This window comes from Zea mays, chromosome 2 (assembly GCF_902167145.1).
Source record: "Zea mays cultivar B73 chromosome 2, Zm-B73-REFERENCE-NAM-5.0, whole genome shotgun sequence".
NCBI classification, from domain to species: Eukaryota; Viridiplantae; Streptophyta; class Magnoliopsida; order Poales; family Poaceae; genus Zea; species Zea mays.
Genome location: NC_050097.1, coordinates 215931301 through 215946766, shown reverse-complemented (window position 1 = coordinate 215946766; position 15466 = coordinate 215931301). Strand labels below are relative to the sequence as shown.

At 53.3% G+C, this 15466-nt stretch overlaps 2 protein-coding genes across 2 annotated transcripts; one reads left to right on the top strand and one right to left on the bottom strand.

The window, feature by feature from the left end:
* Positions 1–255: 255 nt before the first annotated feature.
* LOC103647803 (zinc finger protein 7) lies at positions 256–1317 on the bottom strand. The gene has a single exon (XM_008672311.4). The coding sequence runs from the start codon at positions 1007–1009 to the stop codon at positions 455–457; it is 555 nt and encodes a 184-aa protein (XP_008670533.1). The 5' UTR covers positions 1010–1317; the 3' UTR covers positions 256–454.
* Positions 1318–7389: 6072 nt separating this feature from the next.
* On the top strand, positions 7390–9630 carry LOC100280445 (indole-3-acetic acid amido synthetase). Its single transcript, NM_001153365.2, has 2 exons — positions 7390–7988; positions 8120–9630. Exons 1-2 carry the CDS (start codon positions 7522–7524, stop codon positions 9495–9497), a joined length of 1845 nt encoding a protein of 614 aa, NP_001146837.2. The 5' UTR covers positions 7390–7521; the 3' UTR covers positions 9498–9630.
* Positions 9631–15466: the final 5836 nt, after the last annotated feature.

Below are 15466 nucleotides of genomic sequence, written 5' to 3'. Positions count from 1 at the left end.
TCCTGTCCGTCGATCCCATCGAGATCCGGGAACTTGGTTACTAAGGTTTTGCCAAACGGTTCACTAAAACAGTTTTATCTTCATCGAGAAAGTTGCTCATGAAGGTGAGCCCCCCCCCCCCCCCCCCCCCACCACCACCACCCCACACACACAAAAACAACTTTGCTAGTGAAGTTGAGCTGTGCCAAACAGGGCCTAAATTTTAGCCAGTTGTAGGTTTGCAGTTGTAGATTGGTTGAATTTACACTAACTTGATCCAGTACAACCAAATTCATATAGCCTGCTGCAAGTGACAGCAGAGAAAATAAAGTTCAGTTGATGCACAAGTGTGAGGGCGGATTCAAACTTTTCATCCTCACCATGCATTTTATACTTGTTCACCCAACAGAAATTATGAAAAGATTACACTTCTCAGAAAATGCTTGTATGTAATGACCTATCTGCTTATTACAATCTACAAGCGCAGGGTCAAGTCAATATTTTTTTGCTCTATTTGCTTCTTGGACTCCTCTGAACTTGCTGTGAAGCTCCCTGTCCATACTAACCCTCCAGGTTCTTCAATTGCAAAAGGCATCCAGCTGCTCATTGGGCCTCCGTCGAATCTTGCTACAACAGCAGCAGCAGCACTTTCACCATGATCCTTGAGGATCGTGGAGTGGGAGTTCACTCTCAAAGGTTGGAGAAAGGAATCAGATGGAGGATTAAGGCCCGTCATCATCTGAAACCTGTATGGCTTTCTTGCTGCACACCTCTCCCTCTTGTGCGCATTCTGGTGCCCACCGAGGGCCTGCGAACTGAAGAACTTTCTCATGCAGTAGTTACAGGAGAAAGTCCTATGTGGAGTGGCCACTGGTTTCACCTCTCGAGGGGGCTTGGCTTCTTCACTTTTCGGCGCATCAAGACCCAGCTTCAGCCATGGTACCGCGGTACTATCATCAGCTAGACCAGCTTCGTTAGCTTGGTCTGCTGCTGACTTGTGCTCTTCCACACCATCAGGTACTCTATCCATTGCTCTCTCTTTGGAAGTAGCAGAAGAGGGGGGGGGGGTGGTCTCTGAAGTTTGGGTTATCGTTCCTCACCCTGCTTTGCTGTTGCTATAAAAAGAAGCGCATCGCAAGGGTCTGCGGGCAGCAATAATCCAGCAGAAAAAAAGGGCAAGCCCTCGGTGAAGTGGACCAGGCGGATATGCTAGTTTTGCAGTAGTGGCAAACATGGTGGTTCTTGTTATTCTTCGAGATGATATACTTGTCATGCGAAGTGACAGGCTTCAACAAACTTCAGTTTCACGTCCAGCTGATTCCCTATCAGGTTCGCACCTGCTCTAGATAGCAGCGTTACGCATTTCTATCAGGCACAGTCCTGCAACCTCGTGCAGGGCCACGACGACTGGATAGAGTTTCGCTATTCTGTGTCTGCCCTGTCGTTTGGGGAGCTATACTGCTCAGTGCTCACGTTTGGTTTTAAAACAAAACGACTTCTATACTGCATGTGGACTTTATTCAGAAGAAACATCAAGTTTTAGGTGGACTGAAGCAAGTTCTTTCCAGGTGATCTGTTTGGCTGACCCATAGCGTAGCATGCTTTACTGAGAGAGAGAGGTGCTATGCGCTATCGGTGCTTTGCTAGTCATCTTTGAACTTATCGCAACTCTCACCCATGCTCTCTTTTTGTCTCTTGAGGCTCAGGCACGGACGCTTGGCATTATTCAACACTAAAAGCCTAGCTCTCAAGCTGCACCACCACGTGAGTGGATTTCAGGTGACATGCATGCAATGCAAGCAAGTGCCGTTGCCACTTGTTGCTAGCCAAAGCCTACATGCCATTAACATTGGACAGGCAGACACTCTGGGAGGTAAAGAACAGAAGCTTTCTGCTGAGAAGCAAGTGGGTGGGTGACGCACTCAAAGCGCAAATAATGATTATGTTTTTCTCTATGCAGGATACGGCGTCTCCTTTTAACTCGTAATCGTACCCTGGCAGCGGCCCAATCCGGACGAGAGGGCGTGGCCGTTTGCGAGGCTCGTCGTGCCAGGGCACAATTATATCTGCAGCTGTGTGGTTACTCATCCTCATCTTGTTACACTTACACAGTGGTACATTTTTTTATAAATATTGTCAATTATATCTGCAGCTGTAGTCGCCAGCTGCTGAGCATGGTTTTTTGTTCCATTCCATGTGTTCTTTCGTCCATCATCTTGGGTGGACGAAATGTCATCTCTGGCTGCGAACCGGCTCTGCGAGCGACCCGGTGCGGTGTGCTGTTCCAATGCAAGTTCCATGATTTCTATTCCGATGTGCTTTGTCACAGTCTCCCCCCATGCGTACCTTCCAGTTTATATGGTCGTGTTTTGCATATTTTCTGTTTATGAAGTGGAATTTCAATTTGAAATAAGAGACCGCTGGAGGTAGAACTGTCATTCACCAAATGCGTGATCAACTGATCATGCATGCAGCACCGGAGTCTGGAGCCACCAACAGCCACGTTGGAGATTGTTGCTGACCGGGTCCATTAGCCTCGTGGGCTTTAAAGGTGGTGAGTTGTAAAGCAGGCCGTCACTCTTCAAGCCCGCAGTGCCCTACCCGCTCTAAAGCATTGGGCCACGACTCCTTTTGGGCTGAAAGGCCGACTCGCACCGGGTGGGCTTTGCCCATCCAAAAATAACCATCCTAACTTGCCGCCCCACAGTGCTGGAAACCTCGCTTCAGCTTCGGCCAGGTGATGCCACTTCTACTTCTTCTTCTTCTTCGCTGATGTAAGTTGTAATTGTAACCATAGTGCTCTACTTTTTTAGCCAAATGAAATAAGTCTATCTACCAAAAGAATCAGGCCATTTATTATAACGTAATAACAGTAACGAGTAAAATCAACTTATAACTTAATTCTAGCACTATTTAGCCATCCAATGCAAAAGGAAGAAGAGAAAAAACACGTAGTAGCCTTCTCAAATCTCAACATCTGCAGGCAGGGCGCCGTGCCGAATCAACTGTGAACGCGTCGGAAGTCGACCAGACATTACATCTTGAATCATCGCGTACATACATTCTAAGCATTGGCTACATGGTTGTACCGGCGCTGCAAACCAATCGAGCGCTACGTGGATGGTGGAATTAATGCCCTTATTATTGTTCATGTATCACGGCATGAGTGCATGCATGAGGATCGATGCCACAGTCAGGAACACACCACTCCCCGCCTGCCTGCTACAGGCGACGACAGAGGCATGCACTAGGCGGTCAATATTGCTGTGTGCACACACAGAGCTACCAGCACCGTCCTGCAATGGCCACGTACGGGCCACCACCCCCACCCATATTCTTCCGGCCGGTCCACTGAGTGAGTGAGTGGACAAGCACAGGCAGGCAGAAGACACCGGCGGCGATCCGAGTCTCGGCCGCCATGATGGGTCGTCGGCCGTTCGTTAGGTAAACATACCGGCCTTTTATTACGACGGACCGAGACCATACAGGATGTGGGCACGACGATTGGCCATGGCAGAGGCAGAAAGAGTGGCCGGCCGCTAGCAGCGCCTCAGCCCTCCCTCCCTCAGCAGCGTCGTCGTCCTCCCCCTGCATGCATGTGCCGTGTCTGCTGCCCGGGCCTTGTCAGTTGTCACGCCAGCCAGTCCCTTTATTCGTTCCCCCCCGTCTGTCTCCTGCCCTTTTTGATTCCCAACTCGTTACGGGAGTATACGTAAACAGTGAGTCATCAGTGAGCATGCACGAGACACGAGTGTCCAACCAACAAATCAGATCCCAGAAAGAAATATCTGATGCCCGGCCAAGCTCACCGCCACCATTACCAAAGAGGCCCACGGTGGACACAATGCAAAAGGCTATGTCGGGAGTGTCGACCAACTCACTACCGCCGGTCAGAAGCTTCCAGTCCAGGGAGGAGCTAGCTAGCCGAGTTGTTTTGCCGCGTGCGTTTTACTGCGTGTGCTTGGCGAGTTGGCGTGCGGGGCGGGCCATGCATGCATATGCATGAATCGCCCCCGGCGCACTAGTGCGGTACACAGTAGGGTGACTGGCGACGTGACAATATTCTTTTGGCCCCTCGTTCGTCCTGTCAGTTCTGGTCGAGACTAAAGTTTTTTTTTCTTCTATTGTATATATAGTAGAGTTGTTGCTGTGTGGCGTGCTGTATAATTAATATCGTTAAGAATTTAATCGAGAGCAGTGGCCAGTGATGGCAGTAATGTTCAGGCTGCGGTAATAAGCACACACACTGCACGTCTGCACGCATCTCTCTTTCGCTCCTTCCACTAATCCATCCACTACTAAAAAAGAACGTATCGTTCAAGATCGATGCATGTCGTTCTTTGTTCCAGTTCCACCACCACACCTGCTTTCACGCAAGCAGCACGTCGTCAGTCAGTCGTTCCTGTATTAGCTGCATGGCATGGCATGGGACGCCAATCCATGCGTTTCAAAGAAAGAACCGGATGCCGGGCAGCCGGGCCCCTGACGTACGTATCATCACGCGTCAAGAGAGCACGTACGTCCTCGATGTTTAAAGAATCTAGCTCATTGTACATCAGGATGGTTTATAGGATGCTAACTAACGGTATGGTGATCCGCATGCGGTGGAATTGAGGTGCGTCGCTCATCGTGCCAACGTATACAAAGTAATTAACTTTCGGTATGCATCCCCAGATGCATGCAGATAGTGGCACCAGACCACATATATATTCCTTTGGAATTATATTTTGGAAAGTGTAAAAGGCGGAGGGTCCATATTCCTGATATTTGTCTCTATATATGGCTTTATTTAGTTCCCCTGATTTTGTTCCAAGCAAGCGTGATTTTTTTTCTTTCTTTCTTTCTTTCTTTCCACGCGCACGTTGAGGAAGCAGAGCAGCTAGCTGATGATACTGCTCCAAATAAAAGACACGACCCCGCGAACCTATCGATCGAGCAAAAAACTGGCCTTAGCTGATGATACTAAATCCTATCTACTTTTACCATCTCTATCTATCTTACTGGCCGTAAAAAACTGGCCTTAGAGCAAGTTTAATAATATAGTTTATTGTTGGCTCTAACTCTTTACCATACCATCTATAACCAACAATAAACGCACACATATAATAAAGCTGACTTTAAGGTTGGCTCTTAAGTGAATCGTTTGTCTCTTTCTCATTCATCCTTTTGTCTTGAAACACGTGTATCACCTAACTCTAACATAAAAGCAAACTCACTTTACTTTTTGATATCTCTCTTCTATATATATATATAAGTAAAAATATCATATAAGTAGGCTTATAGCTTATTATTGTACTTGCTCTTACTTACAGTAATCGTCGGCGACGCGCCCACCGAGGAATCGAAATCAAATCACTGTCAGGATCACGTACGGGTGACCGCCCCTAGAAATTCCCAGCACGGCCGGGGCGGGCGGGCGTGCGCGAATCAGACAAAAGGCCTCTAACAAGTGTTTTGTTCCCTTCTGGTTCACGCCGCATGCAGAAACCGCAGCCAGGCAGCAGCCTTCTTCTTTTCTTTTCCTTTTCCCGTCCCCGTGTCGCGCAAAAGCGAAGCTTCACGGCAACTCGCCGGCACGCACATTCACGGCCTCGAACGCGCCGGCGCGGCGCTTCTTTTCCTGGCCGCGCGTCAAAGAACAGGTGCGGACTTTCACGGCCCCGCGCGCACAGCTGCCTGGCAGGTTACGCTTGGCCGGTCGGCGACCGGTGAACAATGGACACAGCTGACTGACTGGCACAGCTTGGCGAAGGTTAGAACTTAGAAGCGCACGACGTACGCGGCCAGCCACGCAACCGACGCACGCGTCACGCGGCCGCGTCGTCGCGCCACCGCCCCAAAGGCTGGCATGGCCGCCAGTCTCGCAATCTCGCCCGCCCCCCCGACCAATCAATCATACGCACTGGCGGGCCGGCGGGGGGCGGCAGCCGCATCGCACGTCCGAGTCCGAGTCACCACCCCCCGGCGGCCCGCGTAGGGCGACGGCGGCGTCGCGCTGGGATGGGAACGCGCCAGAGCACGAGCACGAGCAGCCAGCGGCCGGCGCCTCCCCCGTCTTTGGAATATAAATTTCTGCAGCCATGGGCGGTGATTCGAAGTTTCGTCTGACGCGAACCGTATCCCGGCCGGATCTCTCTGGCTGCACACTGCTCGCAGCCTCGCGTTGTTAGTATATTCTCCCAGCGCCACGGCGCGCGCTGGGGGTTCGCGAGCCGAGTGATTGACAGAACAGAAAGATTATTTATCTACGCCATGCCGTCCGCAGGCATCTCTACGAGTGGACTGGAGCATGATCTATCCCCGGCCGTGGACCGGATCAACCCCCTGGCGATGCCGATGAGCATGTTCCAACCTGCTTTCACGTGGCCGCCAGCCCGTAACCGAGTCGAATCCACCGCCGCGCGCGGGCCACTGGTTCCGCTCCATCGCTAACCGCCCCAGCCGCGACGGTTCAATGCACCTCGCCTCCCCCCCCGCGTGGTTAGCGGCGGCCGCGCGCAACGTAACCGCCGGGCCCTGCCGAAAGCCGGCCGTGCGCGACGACGCCACTCCGTGCGTCGCCATCGGTGCGTCCCCGGGAGGGGAGGTCGGGCGTCGCGTTTCCCGAACCAGCCCAGCCGACGGCGGCCCGGCTGACGTGCCGCTGTCTGCCGATGATGCACGCGCGCGGCGCACCGGCCGTCCCGCCGTGCCGTGCCCAAAGCGGATCGACAAAGGCTGGCGCCGGTAAAAGCCGTGGATAAGTCACGGGCACATGTTCGGGCAGGCCAGACACAAACACACACACACACATCCGGCAGCGCGGCCGGGCTGCGCCCACGCAGACTTTGCGTCCAGTTCGGCGACTCCGTTCGGTGAGCTGCGCCAAGGGCGTTGCGTTTCGATTCGGGGCACTCCCTGGGCTCAAAACTCTCACCAAATTCGGCGCTTGCGTCTCCGCTCGGTTGCTTCCAGTTCCTTCGGCGCTGACAGTAGCTCGTAACGGATTGGGACAATCAATCAGCAAGCGTATCACGGCTTTGCATGCGCCAAAATCCACGACCAAGTTGTAGAGAAATTTGCATCGGTCTGGTAGAGTAGACTGCGGCGTGCTCAAGGCATGCAGCGCGGCGGAGTCGACACACACACAGGCAGGGCCCAGCGGCCACGTTTCCATGGCCTCATCGGCGGCCGCTCCGACGTGGCAGTCCGGGCCGCCCCCACCTTGCCGGGCGGTTGCCCACCCCCGGACGGGACACGGGGTCCCACCGCTGCCGCGCCGTGGACCGACAGCCCCGACGTCACCCCGTGTCCTTCTCCCCGTACCACTGCGCCATGCCCCCCCGCCACTAGCTCGCCCGAGCTGTGCAAGCTCCTCGACCACTATAAATACCCCCCCGCCATGCCCCAACCACTCCAACCCAGGCAACACAGCAATCAGCAGAAAAACATCTCCTTGGCCTTCCATCCATATGATCCATCCCTCCAGGCTCCAGCTAACTCCAAACTACCCTCTGGTTCGACTCGCGTTCGCATCGCAAGCAGCAGCGTACCATCGAGGCAATGGCGGTGATGGCCGAAGTAGTGTCGACCACCGGCGCGGCGCTCCGGAGCCCGGCCACGCAGCAGCCGGCGGCGGCGGGCGCGGCGAAGGGCACCGACGCTGAGAAGCTCCAGTTCATCGAGGACATGACCTCCAACGTGGACGCCGTGCAGGAGCGCGTGCTGGGGGAGATCCTCGCCCGCAACGCGGACACCGAGTACCTCTCCAGCAGGTGCGGCCTCGCCGGCGCTACGGACCGCGCCACCTTCCGCGCCAAGGTGCCGATGGCGACGTACGAGGACCTGCAGCCGTACATCCGGCGCATCGCCGACGGCGACCGCTCGCCCATCCTGTCGGGGCACCCGGTCTCCGAGTTCCTCACCAGCTCCGGCACGTCCGGCGGCGAGCGGAAGCTCATGCCCACCATCGAGGACGAGCTCAACCGCCGCCAGCTGCTGTACAGCCTCCAGATGCCCGTCATGAACCTGTAAGTTTTCTGCTGCTACTCCTCCAGTACCAGTAACAATTATTGGCAGCTAGCACACACGTGCGCGGCGCAACGCAGCGCAGTCGTTGATGGTGGCCATGAGCGTTGGTTGAATGATCGTGTACGTGCAGGTACGTGCCTGGGATGGACAAGGGGAAAGCTCTCCATTTCCTGTTCGTCAAGTCGGAGACCAAGACACCGGGCGGCCTCGCGGCGAGGCCCGTCCTCACGAGCTACTACAAGAGCAACCACTTCAGGAACCGCCCGTTCGACGCGTACAACAACTACACGAGCCCCACGGCGGCCATCCTCTGCGCGGACGCGTTCCAGAGCATGTACGCGCAGATGGTGTGCGGGCTGTGCCAGCGGCAGGACGTGCTGCGCGTGGGCGCCGTGTTCGCGTCGGGCCTCCTCCGCGCCATCCGCTTCCTCCAGCTCAACTGGGAGCAGCTGGCGGAGGACATCGAGGCCGGCTCGCTGACCCCGCGCGTGACCGACCCGTCGGTGCGCGAGGCGGTCGCCGGCATCCTCCGCCCTGACCCCGCGGTCGCCGAGCTGGTCCGCTCCGAGTGCTCCGGGGGCGACTGGGCGGGCATCGTCACCCGCATTTGGCCCAACACCAAGTACCTGGACGTGATCGTCACCGGCGCCATGGCGCAGTACATCCCGACGCTCAAGCACTACAGCGGCGGGCTCCCGATGGCGTGCACCATGTACGCGTCCTCGGAGTGCTACTTCGGGCTGAACCTCCGGCCCATGTGCGACCCGTCGGAGGTGTCCTACACCCTGATGCCCAACATGTGCTACTTCGAGTTCCTGCCGATGGGCGGCGCCGTCGACGCGAGCCAGCTGGTGGACCTCGGCCGCGTGGAGCGCGGGCGCGAGTACGAGCTGGTGATCACCACGTACGCGGGGCTGAACCGGTACCGCGTCGGCGACGTGCTCCAGGTGACCGGCTTCCACAACTCGGCGCCGCAGTTCCGGTTCGTGCGCCGCAAGAACGTGCTGCTGTCCATCGAGTCGGACAAGACGGACGAGGCCGAGCTGCAGCGCGCCGTGGAGCGCGCGTCCGCGCTGCTCCGCCCGCACGGCGCCGCCGTGGTGGAGTACACCAGCCAGGCCTACACCAAGAGCATCCCGGGCCACTACGTCGTCTACTGGGAGCTCCTGCAGGCCAAGGGGGGCGCCGCGGTGGACGGGGAGACGCTGGAAGGGTGCTGCCTCGAGATGGAGGAGGCGCTGAACGCGGTGTACAGGCAGAGCCGCGTGGCCGACGGCTCCATCGGCCCGCTGGAGATCCGGGTGGTCCGGCCGGGCACCTTCGAGGAGCTCATGGACTACGCCATCTCCCGCGGCGCGTCGATCAACCAGTACAAGGTGCCCCGGTGCGTGACGTTCCCGCCCATCATCGAGCTCCTGGACTCCCGCGTCGTGTCCAGCCACTTGAGCCCCGCGCTGCCGCACTGGACCGCCGGCCAGCGCTCCGGCTCCGGCTCCGGCTCCGACTAGACACAGCGGCAGGGCGGCGAGGCGTGTCCGTGTCCAGGCGCGCTTAATTAGACTGTGGAATCATCTGCTGCGTGTCGCAGACGTAGAAGAATGCCCGTGAAAACTTAAATACTATTTGTTAATTTTGGAGTTTTGAGTACGTGCTGCCAGTTAGAAGCGTGAGGGTAACTTAACTCGATGCGATGAGAGTTGGGCTGCTTCTGCTTGAACCGATCAGCTGAAGCAACAGTGGACGCATATGTATTTCCGGTCCGGTAGTAGTGGCACTGCTGTCCGTATCACTTAGCAGTACGGAGAACGAACGCAGCTAATTTTAACGTCCATCCAAATCTGTGCGGGCTGTGCGCCTGCACAAGACAAGCTAGATCTTGCTGCAATATTCCGATTACTACAACCGGCTAGGAGCCTGTGAAGAAAGATTCGTAATACATGATTCAGTGAAGCATAGATATGAGCCAAAGACCCTTAGAATTTGCCTCATTACTGGCACAAACGAAGTGCTTGCCGGCTAACCATAGCTGATATCTCAACACAGCTTCTGTCCCTCACCCTCTGATCTTGTGCTGTGCGGGTGTGACTGACCTCTTGTGCAGTTGTGCGACGTTGACGGACGATTAATAAACTAACCAGTGCAACCTTTTCAAGCACAGTGTACCGCTGAATCATTGGCGGACCGATGCACGCTGCTCGTGCTCGGCCGTCTCGTCAGGTCATCGCTGCGGACCGGACGGACGGACGGACGGACCAACATGCTTTCCCTCGATGCGCTGTACCTACCTTGTGCGTTTCATGCTCACTTTCCATCCACGAAGTCAAAAGCGAGATCACTCGCCCTCATAGAAGGGGGGTTTTTTTTGGCGCCGCAGAAAGTCCCTCCGAAATTCGTCTATCCGAACCGTACTATCGGCCTGCTCGCGACCGGGCCCTACGTGTCCGATCCTGCTCTTCGCGTCGCGGTGAGCCCCGTGACAGGGACGCGTGCTCGTCGTCGACGTTGTCGATAATGTGTGAGCGATCCACGTCGTCGTCGCCGTTGCCGGATCTCCGAGACTTTGACCCCGCGCGCACTAGCCGACGACGCGTCGGGCGATGCGGATGCGGTACGGCGTTGAGATCCGCTCTCTCGTCCCCTTGTGTGCTTCCTCCGCACCACAGTGCTTTTAAAAGGACCTCGCCTCTGCCTGCCTGAGTGCTTAAAGGGCCCACGGTTTTGTAGCCCCGCTGGCGGGGTCAGGTCAACCCCGCGAAATGGAACTGCGGGTCACGCGCGAATCCCGGGTCTTGGCCGCGTCGGACTGCGAGTGGCCAGCGTCCGCAACTGCGGCAGCCCGCAGGTCAACGTACGGGTAGGGCTCGAGCCTTTCGGCCCGTCCGGCGAGGCGGGGGGCGCTCGGTGGCCGTCAGAATCGCCGCCCGCCCGCGCGGCCGAGACACAGACACAGATGCGGGTCTCCCTGCCCGGAGGCCCGGTCGCCGCTTTCCTGCGCCCGCGCCCCAGGGCGCCGTGGCGTACTTGTGCTTGTAGACGCGTGCAGCCGCTGCCAAATTTGGCGCTGGCACTCTGTGCTGGAGACTGGAGTACGTGTACAAGAGATGTTGAGGAGTCGTGATCGATATCGTAGATGACCGCGACGGCCGTGCTGTGCACGCCGCTATGCATGCTGCCTCCTTTTGACCGTTGGCCATTAGGATACACTCATATACATACAGTACGCTCTTCGTCGGCCCGTGCTCTGCTTGTCGTCTTGTGTGCCAAGCGATATCCGACCTGCTGCTGCTGCTGCTGCTGCATGTGTGGCGAGGGGTGCTCCGCCTCCGTGTCGCTGCGGCCATGGAACGTGCAGAAATGTCAGGGTCGGAGAAACAGACAAGCAGTGCAGCATTGCTTCGGATCGTCCGGGCAATTATTGGCTCCATGGGCCATGCCATGCCGCCATGGCCTAGAAAATGAAGAGTCAAACGTGCGGGGTGTGGATGTTCGCCGGTGTCAGGTTGCTATCCGCATACCGGTGATAATATAAGCCTGCAGCCTGCAGGTCGTGTTGTTGACTTCGTTCTCAACTAGTGACGTGCAATCGATTACTGTAGGCTTATTTTTTTCCTCCTGGAAACGGGTCAAAATTTAAGACTGTACTTTGCTAACCAACGTCCAATCAACAAAAGGTAATTGTATCGTGCATTCGTGCTTGGCGACTTGGTGTAACGACCACGCAACGAGATGCACGCAATAGTGGATATAGCAGAAGAATAGCATTTCGGACAGTTAACGAGAGAAGTAGTTTGGGGAGGTTTTTCGAGTTCTGATCGTCGTTTACGTGGGCACGTGGCAACAACTTATAATTACGCCCCTCACTGCAAACCGCCTCAGTTAGAATACATTGTCTTTACATGGCAACGACTTATAATTACGTCCCTCACTGCAAACCGCCTCAATTAAAATACATTTTCTTTGTGTAGTCCATGGGAGTTTAGTAGCCCACATTTAGTGGTGGATCCAAGATCTGACGTGGAAAAAGGGGACTGGAGGCTGATTATCTTTTTTTCTCCCCTACTATTTCTCTTTTTCCTCTTCATCTTCTTCATTCCTTTTCTTCATTGTTACTTCCTTTCCTTTCCTCCTTTTCTTCCCTCCCCTCCCTCCGTTGTCTTCTCCCTTTCTCCTCCCATGTCAACGCATGCGGCACCTGGATCCGCCACCGCCCACAAGCACGTACAGCCTACACCAATAGCCTAGCACTAGCTACTCTCACCAACCCCCCCCCCCCCCCTAAAGATATTTTTTCTTCAAGATGGCGCTTCAGGATATCATCGACGAAGATCATGCTCTTCCTCCCAAGTGGCCATCATTTTCGAAAGTGTGGACCAAGGGAAGACGACGTTGATCCAATATATTCTTTAGCCACGACGGTAGAATTTGGTCCATGGATACCGTTGTTAGGTCCAAAGAAGTTTCAAACGATGCAACAAGTTGGGATGCATGTATGACTAGATGATTCTTCGAGTTTGAAGGTGGTTGAAGTTTGTATGCAACCGAGCCCGCCCTTTGAAGTCACCTAGAGCCCTCCACTCGTCGATGATCTTAGTTCGAAGCAAGTAATCGCTATCTAACCTGATGAGATCTATCTCTGTGATCATCTACTGCTCCCAAGCCAACACGAGTTTGGCAGTACTGAAAGAAACATGGGCGGCTACGAGGAGGGTGAGAGCACATAGAGGGGTGTGAATAGGTGATCCCGCAATATTAACACTAAAAACACAAACTTCGTCTAGAAATGAGAGTTAGTGCAAATTGGACCAAGTTCGAGTAGAGAGAACAAGAAAACAAGTCATATTTGAAAGTCGCCTAGAGGGGGGGTGAATAGGGCGAAACTGAAATTTACAAAATTAATCACAACTACAAGCCGGGTTAGTGTTAGAAATATAATCGAGTCCGAGAGAGAGGGTGCAAAACAAATCGCAAGCGAATAAAGAGTGTGACACGCAGATTTGTTTTACCGAGGTTCGGTTCTTGCAAACCTACTCCCCGTTGAGGTGGTCACAAAGACCGGGTCTCTTTCAACCCTTTCCCTCTCTCAAACGGTCCCTCGGACCGAGTGAGCTTTTCTTCTCAATCAATTGGAACACAAAGTTCCCACAAGGACCACCACACAATTGGTGTCTCTTGCCTCAATTACAAGTGAGTTTGATCTCAAGAAAGAATGAGAAAGAAAGCAATCCAAGCGCAAGAGCTCAAAAGAACACAACAAATCTCTCTCACTTATCACTAAAGCTTTGTGTGGAATTGGGAGAGGATTTGATCACTTGGGTGTGTCTTGTATTGAATGTCTAGCTCTTGTAAGTGGTTGGAAGGTAGAAAACTTGGATGATTTGAATGTGGGTGGTTGGGGGTATTTATAACCCCAACCACCCAACTAGCCGTTTGGTGGAGGTTGCTGTCGCATGGCGCACCAGACAGTCCGGTGCGCCACCGGACACTGTCCGGTGCGCCAGCCATGTCACCAGGCCGTTGGGTTCTGACCGTTGGAGCTCTGACTTGTGGGCTCACCTGGCTGTCCGGTGGTGCACCAGACAAGTCCTGTAGACTGTCCGGTGTACCACCCACGCGTGCTCTGCTCCTCTGCGCGCGCTGGCGCGCATTTAATGCGTTGCAGTCGACCGTTGGTGCGAAGTAGCTGTTGCTCCGCTGGCTCACCGGACAATCTGGTGTGCACCGGACATGTCCGGTGAATCATAGCGGAGCGGATTCCCGAAGCTGGCGAGTTCAGAGTCGCTCTCCTTTGGAGCACCGGACACTGTCCGGTGTAGCACCGGACAGTCCGGTGAATTATAGTGAAGCGTCTCTGAGAATTCCCGAAGGTGCAAAGTTTGGCTTGAAGTCCCCTGGTGCACTGGACACTGTCCGGTGGCACACCGGATAGTCCGGTGCGACAGACCAGGGCACACATCGGTTATCCCTTGCTCTCTTTGTTGAACCCAATTCTTGGTCTTTTTATTGGCTAAGTGTGAACCTTTGGCACCTGTATAACTTATACACTAGAGCAAACTAGTTAGTCCAATTTATTTGTGTTGGGCAATTCAACCACCAAAATCATTTAGGAAAATAGGTGTAAGCCTAATTCCCTTTCAATCTCCCCCTTTTTGGTGATTGATGCCAATACAAACCAAAGCAAGTATAGAAGTGCATAATTGAACTAGTTTGTATAATGTAAGTGCAAAGGTTACTTGGAATTGAGCCAATATGAATACTTATAAGATATGCATGGATTGTTTCTTTTAGTTTTAACATTTTGGACCACGCTTGCACCACATGTTTTGTTTTTGCAAATTATTTTGTAAATCCTTTTCAAAGTTCTTTTGCAAATAGTCAAAGATAAATGAATAAGATTTTGCGAAGCATTTTCAAGATTTGAAATTTTCTCCCCTTGTTTCAAATGCTTTTCCTTTGACTAAACAAAACTCCCCCTAGATGAAATCCTCCTCTTAGTGTTCAAGAGGGTTTTAATTTATCAATTTTGAAAATTACTACTTTCTCTCCCTTTTGAACATAATAAGATACCATTTGAAATTTACCAATCGAAAATCATTAGTTTTTAAAACTAGATGGTGGTGCGGTCCTTTTGCTTTGGGCTCATGCTCTCTCCCCCTTTGGCATAAATCGCCAAAAACGGAATCATTAGAGCCCTTTTCAAACTACTTTCTCCCCTTTGGCAAATAGAATATGAGTGAAGATTATACCAAAGCCGAAGAGTTGCTCGGAGCGACGGCGAAGGATGAGTTACGGAGTGGAAGCCTTTGTCTTCGCCGAAGACTCCAAATCCCTTTCAATACACCTATGACTTGGTTTGAAATTCACTTGAAAACACATTAGTCATAGCATATATAAAAGAGACATGATCGAGGGTATACTTAAGAGCTATATGTGCAAGACATCAAAAGAAATTCCTAGAATCAAGAATATTTAGCTCATGCCTAAGTTTGTTAAAAGTTTGTTCATCAAGTGGCTCGGTAAAGATATCGGCTAATTGATCTTTAGTGTTAATATATGCAATCTCGATATCTCCCTTTTGTTGGTGATCCCTTAGAAAATGATACCGAATGGCTATGTGTTTAGTGCGGCTATGCTCAACGGGATTATCCGCCATGCGGATTGCACTCTCATTATCACATAGAAGAGGAACTTTGGTTAATTTGTAACCATAGTCCCTAAGGGTTTGCCTCATCCAAAGTAGTTGCGCGCAACAATGACCTGCGGCAATATACTCGGCTTCGGCGGTAGAAAGAGCTACGGAATTTTGCTTCTTTGAAGCCCAAGACACCAAGGATCTTCCCAAGAACTGGCAAGTCCCCGATGTGCTCTTTCTATTGATTTTACACCCCGCCCAATCGGCATCCGAATAACCAATTAAATCAAATATGGATCCCCTAGGATACCAAAGCCCAAAGTTAGGAGTATAAACTAAATATCTCAA

Bases quoted from the DNA above. Each gene is read 5' to 3' on its own strand.
- LOC100280445 (NM_001153365.2), top strand. From the start codon at position 7,522: ATGGCGGTGATGGCCGAAGTAGTGTCGACCACCGGCGCGGCGCTCCGG. The intron at 7,989-8,119 runs GTAAGTTTTCTG...GTGTACGTGCAG, and splicing joins CAGATGCCCGTCATGAACCT to GTACGTGCCTGGGATGGACA.
- LOC103647803 (XM_008672311.4), bottom strand. From the start codon at position 1,009: ATGGATAGAGTACCTGATGGTGTGGAAGAGCACAAGTCAGCAGCAGAC.